Below are 12,093 nucleotides of genomic sequence, written 5' to 3'. Positions count from 1 at the left end.
CCCTGAGACTCGCTCCAGGCTATTTTTGAATTAGTCTAGGCCCTGAACATAGGGGTCAACACTGAATCCTGAATGTGGTGGGTAGGAGAGACCTATTCTCTGCTCCCCTGGATCTGACTCCCTAATGGGAGATGCAGATGGTAGACAAGCTGACCAAACCAACAAATAATTTAAGATCGGAAAAGTGCTATGAAGGAGCTGTTCCAGAATGGCATGACTGTAGAGCAGGGGTCCTCAAACTATGACCTGCGGGCCACATGCCGCCCGCTGAGGACATTTATCCGGCCCGCCAGGTGTTTTTCCCCTTTTGTTTTTTTACTTCAAAATAAGATATGTGCAGTGTGCATAGGAATTTGATCATAGTTTTTTTTTTTAAACTATAGTCCGGCCCTCCAATGGGTCCGAGGGACAGTGAACTGGCCCCTGTTTAAAAAGTTTGAGGACCCCTGGTATAGAGCACGGACACAGAGGACAGGTTTTTTAGATGTGGAGTGACAGAAGGCCTTATTAAGCACATTAAGGCAGAGGTTCACAAGAAAAGACCATGTGAACCGAGGTTCTGAAAACATTTTCAGAGCACAGGATCTTTAGAAACTGAAAGACGACCAAGCCTGGCAAAGGTGAGAAGCCTTCAGACCAGCAAGGTCAGAGAACGCAGATGAAGGTGAGGGCCAACTCAAGTACACTTGGGGCCCTCTGGCCAACGTGGGGGGACTGTGACTTCATTTCCAGGGCAGTCACTAGAAGTTTCCAGCAATGCAAAGATCTAATGATTAGCTTGCTCCAGAGACAATGCAGATAGGCACCGGTTTCCAGGCAACCAGCAAGAAGAGCGGGGCCTGGCCTCATGAAGTATCCGCCTATGGATGTATTTAGAGGTGAAAGCAAACATGTCTTTCCAGTGTTGGGCTGTGGGGGCGGGGGTAGGAAGGGTGACTCTTGGACTGGAATGTCTGAGTGTCGAGGAAGTTTGAGTCCTTTACTGAAATGGGAAAACTATTTGGGGAGCAGACTGACTGAGGACAATGGGAGTTCTATTGTGCAAAATTCCGGAGTCCTATAGAATCCAGACATTACAGAGCCTCTGAGGCTGAGGCACCTCTGAAACTGCTGCCCGAAGAGAATATTTACATTTTCCAAAACATCCACTGAGGTCTTTAAACCAAACAATAAGCTGGCTTATCTAGTATAGCATGTTCGCCCTGAAGGACTGCCCTGACCGTCTTAGAAGGACGACTTGTATTGAACCAGATGGACAGTAGCAACTTGAAAGGCCACCGAGGAAGCCTAAGGGACAGTGAGTTCTTGTTACTGGGGGCTAGACACGTCAGGACAGGAGGGCAAGAACGGTTGTACAGCGTAAAGTGTGGCATCTTCATAGCTAAATTGTCCAGGTAGAAAGAGTTGAATGGGTATCTGTTTCATTGTGTATACTTTCAACAGAGATAATAGTCATAGCAAAAGAATGACAGCTTTGGGCCATTGGAAGACAACTTTGTCTATATCCAGACTCTCATCTATATTTGTGCATATATATCTCTACCACAATTCAATTATGTGCTTTTATTTTACCAGAACCTGGAAAGAGAGTAGCCCATAGCATGTTTGCTTTCACTGGTTCATTCATTACTAATGGAACCCATTCTGTTGATGCACTCAGATGATTCTAGGGTGACAACTGTACCCAATCATGACAGGGTCTTGCCTGCAAGGGACACAGGATGGCAAAGAGGGCAACCATTGGGTCAGATGACATCTCCCACCGTGACACCAACAAATGATTTCTTTTTGCTGAAACTCTTTTACAAAACAAAGTCTTCCCCACCCTGTTTTTCGAAGTGAGAAATAATGATGATCATATGTTCTTTATAAGGTTGATAGCAATGTAGAATGAAGTAGCACATGTAAAGCACTTTCAGAGTACCTGGTACATCGGTAACATTGTTAAATGGTCGCTATAACAATGGGGATTCAGTAGCCACATAAAAACACAACTATTGCTTTGTTGCATAAAACCATTCTGGAAGAATGAGGCAGACTAGGTGATGGAGTCATGAAATGTGCATTGAATGCCATGGCAACTAGTGGTGTAGGCAGGCCGCATCTTCTGTGAGCGGACCATCATTTCACCTGGTTGGGAACCAGAGAAACCTTAAATGTTCCCATTTATTATGCCAGGCACTGTGCTACACAATTGAACAATTTACACGGACCAGGCCAATTAATCTTCACTGACATTTATGGGCTTGGCATTTCTGTTACCCTCCTTTGATAAACTTGGACCTCAGGCTCCGTTTCCCAGGTCACACAAGCAGGTAGATGGCGGGGCTGGGACTCATACCCAGGGAGGCTGACTTGCGGGCAGCACCTTAACTACTGCACATTCTGGGTTGCCTCCCACAGGTAGTCAATGGGTTCTTTCTTGATACATATCCTCTTGTGGAGCCTAAAATTATATATACCATATATACTCAAGTATAAGCCAACCCAAATATCTGCCAAGGTACCTAATTTTACCACAAAAACTGCATTAAAAATGTGCTGGAAAACCCAACTTATACACGAGTATATTCAATATGTATTTTCAAAACAGAGGAGGAAATCCGAACTTGAACAGATGGTATCATTAAAGAGAATGTTATAGAGTGGTCAGGAATCCCTTTGTACAGTGACCTTCTTCGTAATGGAATGAAATGTCTGTCCTGTGCCAGACCCCTCATCTAGCGTGCATCAGATCACTGTGATTGTCTGAAGAGATCGCCAGCCTTTGCTGCTGACAACCGCTCCAAGCTCGAATGGCAGACAAGCCATTGCCTGCCCACGCCCGTAAAGTGTATTGGCAGGGAATTCAACTCTCTGTCCTCCACATGGAAGGCAAGACCCGTCGCTCACGATCGCTAAAGAGAACAAGTGATCGGTGTCAAAACCGAAACCACTGTCTTTGGTATTTGGTTCGTAAACTCCAGGGCTAATGTCAGTGCTGAGCTGGCACACATTGGAGGGTGGGGCGTGTAGGCAGGGAAGGAACCATTGACACAGGAGAGCGAGTGTGCATGACACGTCCCCGAAAAGGAGCAGTGCCCTGGTCTAACACTACGTCCAGCCACCGCTGGCCAGCCACGGAGCAAGGCCCTTACAGTCTGTATGGTTTCTGAACAGGTTGCAGCAAATGCCCCAATCCTGGAGGGTCCTGGAGCCTCCTTTCAGCAGGGGTCCTTGCAGAAGGCACGCTGGTCCAGGGGAAGCTGGTGGCCTCTTCCTGAAGGCAGATTATTTGCAGCCATTGGTTCTGGTGGTGATGGCATGATAGGGTGCTTTCAGGGTCATTTCTGCGATTTGTTTTCTAATGCCAATGGTGGGAGCTGGTTACGGCCGCATCAGGGCTTTCCTTGTGCCATCCCAGGCAGGTGTGGAGCTGAGAAAGTTCTGAGCCCAGTCAGGTATCCCCGACATCCAAGGAGGGAGACAAGGTCACACTTGTGAGCTGTTTGACTTTCGCTCAGACGCTCAACCCTGCCAAATGTGGTTTCCAAAGCCTTAGGCTCCTTTCCCGGTCAGCAAGATAGCACGCCAACGCCCTGGGCTCTGGCCTGCCCTGTCTGCTCTCCTGTTTACGTCAAAAGCCAAGCTGGGAAATGGGCTGTGCTAACAAACTGTAACAGATGTGTGAGCCAGCAACTCTCTAAGCCAGATGTTGCGACCAGGCAGCAGTGTAGCATTAGGTCCCTAACTCGGGCCCTTCGGATGGCATGACCTCCCTGTTACTCTTGAGGATTGTTCTGAGAATTCTTATGGAGTGTGTACTTTCTCTTTGTCCTGAAAATTGTTCCTAAGAGCACCCCATCGTATTGTTCAGCGAATTTATATTTGGTCTCAAAGGAGAAACTGTCCTTGGAACTTAACCCCACGACAGAAACTGTTATAGTAATGTGGTTTTCACTGTGTTCATTGCAACAAGACAAACAAGGAGAGTCAGCCTCACACTTGTGTGCCATCCCCCCAGTTAGATTAACCTTTGTGGTTAGGTATTTTCAATCTGTGACCTTGATATTTACTCTTTTATTATCTCTACTGCATGTCCTTCACCATAAGTTCTCCTATCTGGAAAGGAGGTTGGCGATGGCCTCTTAAAAGATGGATCACATAGAAGTATGCTGGAATTAAAGTAAATTTGGCTATATTAAATCCCAAATTGAAAATCCGTGAACATATAATGTCGTCACAACTAACTACTTACCCACTGCTCTCAAAGTGGTTCTAATGCATAGCGCCCTATAGGACAGAGTGGAACTGCTCCTCATGGTTCCCAAGGCTGTATTTATTTACAGGCTCAGAGAGCCTCGCCTTTCTCCCTTGGTGGGATCCCAGATGATCTAAAATAGCAATTTCTCCTGGTACATTTATTGCATGGCTTACTCATGTCCATGCATTCAGAACTTACTTATTCCACAAGGGGAATCACTAACAATATTGCACTTTGTCTGATTGGTGATATCATGCCCATTGCGGCTTTGTTTTTTTATCTACGGATTCAATTGGTCACTACATAACTGCAGGCAAATATTAACACGTGGTCTTACGTGCAGCATGATGAACTCACCTTTTGTAGTCACACTTCAATCTGCCGGCTCATTTCCCTCTTGTCCTCCCCACTGCCAGCAGTGTTAAGACGGTCACCGGCATTCTTCCTGCGCCATTGGTGGTCATCCCATGGCCGTTACCTATGAGCATCTTAGGAACGCCGAATCTTGGGCTCGGTCCCAGATCTATGACCATTCTGCATTTTGTAAGATCTCTACGTATTGCCCTTGCACATTCAAGTCTCTATGACTGTAGAGCTGTGGGTTTTCCTAGGTCCCTGTTTGTCTTTATACGTTCCTTTATAAATATAATTAGTCTCCCATTTCCTTGGCCAATTATGAAAAGACACTTCTTTAAAAGAACCCTGATGTTTTTGTGTTAAAACACTACCAGACGTTTCCACTGACTTAGGGGGTCTGGGCAGGGCCATTGTTTTTCATGTACTTCACGGGAGACACTGGTAATCAGATAATACTCATCTGTGATAAAAAATGAGCCACCTGAACATGACCTTCCCTGACTTTTCCTTCTCCTACACCGAGACCACGACTACACTGAACTGTCCTCCCAGCACACAAAGCATTTCCACACCTCAGTCCTATTGTAGTTCTTCCCACCATGGGGTGTCCCCAGGCTTTCCGCGTTGGGATTCTTCCTGACCTTGCGCAGACAGTACTGATGGAGAATGGCACCAGCCCCGCCCAGCAGAGCGAAGGATTCCCCCTTCCTGGCACCTGTCACTCCTTGTTTTTCTCTTTTACTCCCTATCATCTCCTGCCTAGTTCCTAGCTGTATCATTCTCTGTGCTTTTAAATTTGGTGGTATATATAGTAACTTATACACACACACCAAAATTTTGTAACATTTCAACATTTTCATATATACAGCTCAGTGGTGTTAGCTTTGTCTATCATGTTGTCCAACCATTACCATTAACCGTTTCCACTTTTCCCCTTCACCTTCTTTCTCATACCTATCACTGGCCTAGAAAGATCCTTCCAGTACAGATGTGTGTGTGTGATACCTTTGTGCTATTCCACCTAATGTCTGCAATTTCCTGTTATAAAGTTCTTGTGTATATATTGAACTGAATTGGTATACTTTTAAGAATTCATGTCCTCAACAGAAAGGTAGGTGAAAAGAGACATCGGACAGTGTAAGACATGGCAAAATAATAATAATTTATAAATTATCAAGGGTTCGTGAGGGAGTGGGGCAGTGAGGGAGGGGAAAAATGAGGAGCTGATACCAAGGGCTCAAGTAGAAAGCAGATGTTTTGAGAATGAGGATGGCAACAAATGTACAAATGTGCTTGACATGATGGATGGATGGATGGATTGTGATAAGAGTTGTACGAGCCCCCAATAAAATGATTTATAAAAAAAGAATTCGTGTCCTATTGAACATCATTGATTAAAGGTCCTCAAAGTCACACATAATTGTATGTGAACAACAGAGTGTGTTGGATCTAGAGCACTTGTTTGAAGGGCTATTTTACTCGCGGACAGCCTCGCTGGCCTCTCTCACACTCGTTTTTATTCGTCAACACCAACCCGTTCCACTCACCCAACAGCGGGAGCTTTTCTGCATCCCGCCAACTCCAGGGGCTTCTCCCAAGGTTCTGTGATTAATATTTAAAGAGCTAGTGAGTTCTTTTTAACTTTCCTGCTAGCACGTCTTATAAAAACAAAATCTTTCCCTTTTTGTTTTCTTTTTCACATTATATTTAAAAAAAATAAAATCCCTATGTAAAAAATTATATTATGCCCAGTCTGCTTGAATGTTTACTTAAGGCTTGTCATGCTAAATTTTTCTTTTGATGTCAGCAATACAATACAACTTAAAAGTATTCTGTTGCCCCTACAGGTGGTTAATAGTGAAAGACTCCTTTTTACTGTACATGAAACCAGACAATGGTGAGATTGCTTTTGTTCTACTGGTAGATAAGGCATTCAGAATTACAGTGGGGAAGAAGGAGACAGAGACTAAATATGGACTCCAGATTGATAATCTCTCAAGGTAGGAATTTTTAATATCCTTAAATATTTCCACTAAGCTATCTTTAAAGCATTAAATGTTTCAACTTTAAGTGCTATATGTAAAATAATCCAGATGTCAAGAATGGTTATTTAGAACCTATCCTCAATTAAAAGTAATGAAAATAAATTTTCCTTGTGTATATTTCTTAGAGAATATCCTATATAAAACAAACCAAAGTGAAAAATCATGGTACTATCCCATGATCCCAAGTGACCAAAAAAGAGAAAAATTGAACCTTATATATACACATATATCATTCAATCACACAAGTGGTTTTATTTATAAAATGTCGGTTTATGTACCTATTTAAGGGAGATAAAAGGAACAGTCAAGTGTACATTGACTGTGGCTGTGACTAGTGCTTGTGGGGGTGCGTGTGGGTCTTTCCAGCTGCATTGACTTCTGGAAGACTGTAGTTACTGCATGTGTGTCTTTCTCCATATTTACATTTCTGAAGAGCGCAGTCTCATGTAGAGAAACATACACATATACACTCTTCCCTCTGTATCAAGAGAGCACCCCCCAATGCATACACAAGGGAGGGGATCTTCTAAAAGCTTATGAAAAATGTAATTAAAAGATAATGGGATTGCTTTCACTGATTTTTGAAACCCCCGTGTGTGTGTGCACGTGTGTGTGGAAAAGTATTGCTACTGGTGTTTTGGTTTCTTCCAAACAAAACACATGTTCATAGAAGTGTGAGTTCAAGTCACTTGACTGGCTTTATCAGTCCGACTGAGATCGGTGGGCAGCTTCGTAATGTGCTCGTGTTTGTCTAGAGAGAGTGCCTTCCGGATAAAGTCCAATTAAAGCACTGTCTCCTTGCCCCCAACAGTTTTATTGGAATCTAGTTCAATATTTCAGTGAAACAGTATTTTATGAGAGAGTCTGTTATTCAAGTTACATTCAAGGCCAAGGTCAGCTCAGAAGGGTATGTCAGCTTTATCCTTTTTCTTTTTCCTGATTCCAAAGGGATAACCCTCATAGGTTTTTCCCCAAGGACACAGGGCAGGACTCTCATGGGGCTAAGAGGAGAAAGTTTAAGAAAATGGAAGACTGCCTTGGTGAGGAAAAGGTCAGGGAAGTTCCCTGAAGCATTGTTTCCCATCACCACAATGCACTTGCCCATTCTTTAAGGGTATTACGGGCTGTCTTATAAGAATTTCATTAGGAAATATTTTTTTGGCGATGTATAATTTAAAAAAATCATTTTTGGGGGGCTTTTACAGCTCTTATCACAATCTATACACCCATTGTGTCAATCATATTTGTACATATGTTGCCATCATCATTTTCAAAAACTTTTCTTTCTACTTGAGCCCTTGGTAGCAGCACCTCACCCTTGGTACTCATGCCAGCTTTGGTACAAGGGATGGAATCTCTTTCTAAACTATCCTGGGATCCTCTCTCTCTCCTATGTTGGCTCGGACTGGACCGCACTCTCAGCCCTGCCCCAGTGTCTGGAGCTAGGGGGACAGAAGATGCTACTTTGCCTAGCAGTAGTGGGTCACAATAGAAGAAGAATGCTCTTAGAAAGGCCAATTCGGGTGGTGCTTCCAGAAAGCAAGGGAATGAGCCCCAGGGAACAGACAGAGAAATGCCCTCTACTGGAGCTGTCCACTGTCCTCTGTCGACCCAGCTCCTGGAAGTAGGGCCTTGCCTTGCACCTCCTGTGGTATCCTCCTTACGGCGCGCTCAGCTCTACATGTCTGTGCATGTTTGTATGAGTGAAGAAGGGAGTGCGTGAACATGGCACCTGAGATTTGCCTTTGATATATAGAATATCTATAGACGGTCGACCAAAACAAAGTTGAGAGCCAGCTCTCTTGAAATAACCGGGAGATGCTGTTTATGTAGGATTTAAAATGTGCCGCAGTAACCAAGTGGCATGCTGCATCCTTCGCAGTTTGGGGTAAAGACGCCGAACATAGTGTGACCCTTCTTTTCTACCCTCTGCTTTTCTTTGAAGGACTCTGGTCTTAAAATGCAACAGCTACAGACACGCTCGCTGGTGGGGGGGCGCGATCGATGAATTCATCCAGAGGCACGGTGCCAACTTTCTCATAGATCACCGGTTTGGATCCTACGCTGCCGTTCAAGAGAACACTTTAGCTAAATGGTAAGCCCTTGTGCTCCAAGGCTGTTAAGGTGCACCATCTAGGATTACAGTGGACTAAATTCGCCTGGAATCAATTTTCAAAATTGTGAAAACTTCTTCTTAGGGACCTTGCTCTTTAAGGCAATGATAGGACAGTTGAAGTGCCATGGAGGTGCTGGGGGCTAGGTCCTGCCACGTGATGAGACCACCTGCTCCCACAACGATTCCTAGTCCCCGAAACCCTAAGGGGCAGGTTTGCTCTCCCCATCAGTATTGCTGTGGGTCAAAACCAACTCGATGGCAGTGGGTTTGGTTTGATTTGCTTTGGTTTTAGGACTAACTTGCTATGGAGTAGTTTTCCAGTGATTGTTTTTATGAGGTTATTTTTTTTTTTTCACCGTGAGCTCTAGATAGCTTGCCTTGTGAACCTTATTTTGAAGTCTTATTTTTAAAAGCTGCCAGAGACTTTCTAACCTCACATATTTTCTTAATGGTGCAAATGGTAGGCTTGTTTAAGTTATTGGTTGTCCTTTAGGTAAAGGAATTCAACACCTAGCTATTCTTTTTAATAAAACCTGGTTTAGTATGTCTTTCTACCCATGAATTGGAGACTCCCCTGCGTTAAATCTCAGAAGAACAACTATTTGTGAGGTTAACCAAACAGCACCAGCTATTACCATTGATTTGATTCTGACACTTGGTGCTATTGACTCATGGAGAGGCCACAGAAAGCGTGGAACTGCCCCAGACAGTTTTCAAGGAGCTCACCTTTACAGAAGCAGACCGGCAGGCACATCCTTCTGCAGAACAGCTGGTGGGTTCCGACTGCTGACCTTTTGGCTAGCCACCAGATAATGAATCATAACACCATGAGGGCACCTCGTTCTATATGATGGGAAGAGGTTCATTGTTTTGTAGCCACACACAGTCAACCAGAGGTGGTGCATAGATGCGAGGCTCAGACTTCCAGGGTTTGCTTTGCCACAAGGTATGTGTTTCTGTTGCTTAAGAATTTTTTTAAAAAACAACTTGTGTTTTAGGTATGTTAATGCCAAAGGATATTTCGAAGATGTCGCAGATGCAATGGAGGAGGCTCAAGAAGAGATTTTTATCACAGATTGGTGGTCAGTATCTGCCCTTGGGGATTTTGTCTAGTTGTTGCTGGACTTAGACGTTTACCACAAGGTAGTGCTATTCAAGAATTGTACATTTTGAAAGCTGGCCCTGCCCACGGATGGATGGTTTTGCCAATGTCTCAACCAATTAACTGTAACCACATCCAGTGGAAAGCCTTTTCAAAACATTCGGCCTCCAAATATATTCTTTTAAATATTTAGCTTGAACAGCTTGCTCTCTGTCGTTCCATTTGGAAGGAGACTGCCAATATCCATTTTAGTAATGATCAGGCTGCAAGGGAAGTGCGGTTACGGGGAGTCGTGGAAAATATTCTCCTTTGGACACCTTTCCTCCTCTGGGTGTGTCTGTTACCAGGTCCAAGGGACATACTTTGTCGGAGTTGGGTCTCTTTGATGTTGAACTAATTCCATTTGCCTATGACTGTTAAGATGTCCTCTGTTATGACTGGGCCTGGTCCGTGATTCTGGCAAGACACCAGACTTCGACTTACGAATCCTTTTAAAGTTTGTGAGACTCACGGTGCTTATTAAGGTCACCAGAAATCATGCGTGTAAAACTCATTTAGCTCTTGGGAAATTTTACTCCAGGAATTGACGCAGGCTGTGTAGTCTGACTTCAGTTCAGTGCCTGTCTGCCTGAACATTGCAAACCCATTGCAGAGGCCCAAAGGGGCTACAGTGGAAAGTCTACTCTGTTTTTCTTCTAGGAATGCAGTTGTCTCCAGTGTCCCTTACCCCCCACCCCTCCCCAAATGATGATTCTTCTCATTCTAGATTTTGGAGGGAGAGAAGAGTAATAGGAATATGAGCTCATTTTCTTCTACCATCTTACTTGAGTGCTATAAAAACAGCTAATTCCAAGATAATTTAGTATTTCTCAACATTGACACTATCAACATTTGGCTTGGACGTTTCGCTGTTGTGGGAGCTAGACCTTGCACGACAGGTGTTCAGCAGCATCCCTGACCTGGCCTCCACCAGTCATTTTTATCTCAGTAGCATCCTCCCAGGTGTGGTAGCCACAAATGTCTCTAGACGTCTCAATCCCGGGTGTAACAACCAGTGATGTCTCTAGCCATTGTCAAATGTCCTCTGCAAGGAGCAGCCAGGATGTGTGTGTCTGGTGGTAGGGAGGTGGGGTGGTGGGGGTGGAGTTTAACATCTCCCTAATTGACAATTACTGAACTAGGGTCAATAAGGCACTAGATAAGGTATATATGAGTGGCACCATGTCTGTGAAGTTATTTCTCTTGTTTGCAGAAGAACTTAGTATTACCCTTTATAATTATGCTAAATTTGTCCTTTTAGTCAGTCATGCTTAGGGGCATTTTCTTCTTCTGGATATCTTGTAAACACTTATGAAAAAAAATCAAGCTTAATGAAGTACTCTGTTGTTAAAAATATATATATTCCCAGCAAAGACTGAAAATTATTTCACCATCGAGTATATATTTTCATTCTTCGTGCAAGAAAACAACATCTCTGTAGAAGGCCCTGAGCAATAAAACACGACTTTCATGTAAACATCTGAACCCTGAATGTTTTTGCCTCTGTCGGCCAAAGAAGGAGCCGAGGCATTTCTTTTCTGGAAGGTATTAGAAGAGCATCTTGTTACAACATGCCATTGAAAGGAAGGGCCTCACAGCAACTGTTTCTCGTCACAGGTGACGGAAATCCTTAGCTTGTGCGGCATTTACAAAAGAAAGCAGAACTGTAACCTATTGAGATCTGAGCAAATGACAAGCATCATTAGGGATGCACTTGTCCTCAAGAGGCTTCTAATCTAACGTTTTTTTTTTAATGTGGTGATAAGTTTCTATAAAACAACATTCCTTTGTCACCTGATTGGGACCATCTCTGGGGAAGGTCCTATGCTATTTGCCTTTGGCACACATGTTATTCTGTAGCCTTGGTCTGGGCGGTGGGTTGCTAAATAAACTTTCTTTTCCTTTTACAATTAAAAAAAAAACACAACATTCCAGCAAGGTCAAATCAGAAACAAGATTAAATCCTAGGGACCTAGGAGTGCTTTGTTCTGCATGTTGGCGAATTCACATTTATCCACCCATTCATATATTTGTTAATCTGCTTATCCATCCAAGAGCTATCTCATGAGCACTTTGGGTCGGGTACTTCGCTGGGCTGGACGAATATCAAGATGTGTGAGAAGCAGCCCCGGCTTTCAAACAAAGTAGAACAGGAAGTTAAACATAAAAAGGGTGGTGGGAAACTCGGTGT

At 43.8% G+C, this 12,093-nt stretch overlaps 1 protein-coding gene across 3 annotated transcripts in view; it reads left to right on the top strand.

Annotated features, from left to right (window-relative positions):
• Positions 1–12,093, top strand: part of PLD1 (phospholipase D1) — a 227,444-nt gene that overhangs the window by 112,919 nt on the left and 102,432 nt on the right. For all 3 annotated transcript variants that reach the window (XM_075547028.1, XM_075547027.1, XM_075547029.1), the window contains exons 9-11: positions 6,448–6,600; positions 8,591–8,740; positions 9,760–9,843. In XM_075547028.1, the coding sequence (XP_075403143.1) occupies positions 6,448–6,600; positions 8,591–8,740; positions 9,760–9,843 (387 nt within the window). The remainder of the gene's footprint in view (positions 1–6,447; positions 6,601–8,590; positions 8,741–9,759; positions 9,844–12,093) is intronic.

Source organism: Tenrec ecaudatus, chromosome 4 (genome assembly GCF_050624435.1).
Source record: "Tenrec ecaudatus isolate mTenEca1 chromosome 4, mTenEca1.hap1, whole genome shotgun sequence".
Lineage (NCBI taxonomy): Eukaryota > Metazoa > Chordata > Mammalia > Afrosoricida > Tenrecidae > Tenrec > Tenrec ecaudatus.
The sequence above is the reverse complement of the archived record's forward strand: the minus strand, read 5'-3'. Positions and strand labels throughout refer to the sequence as shown.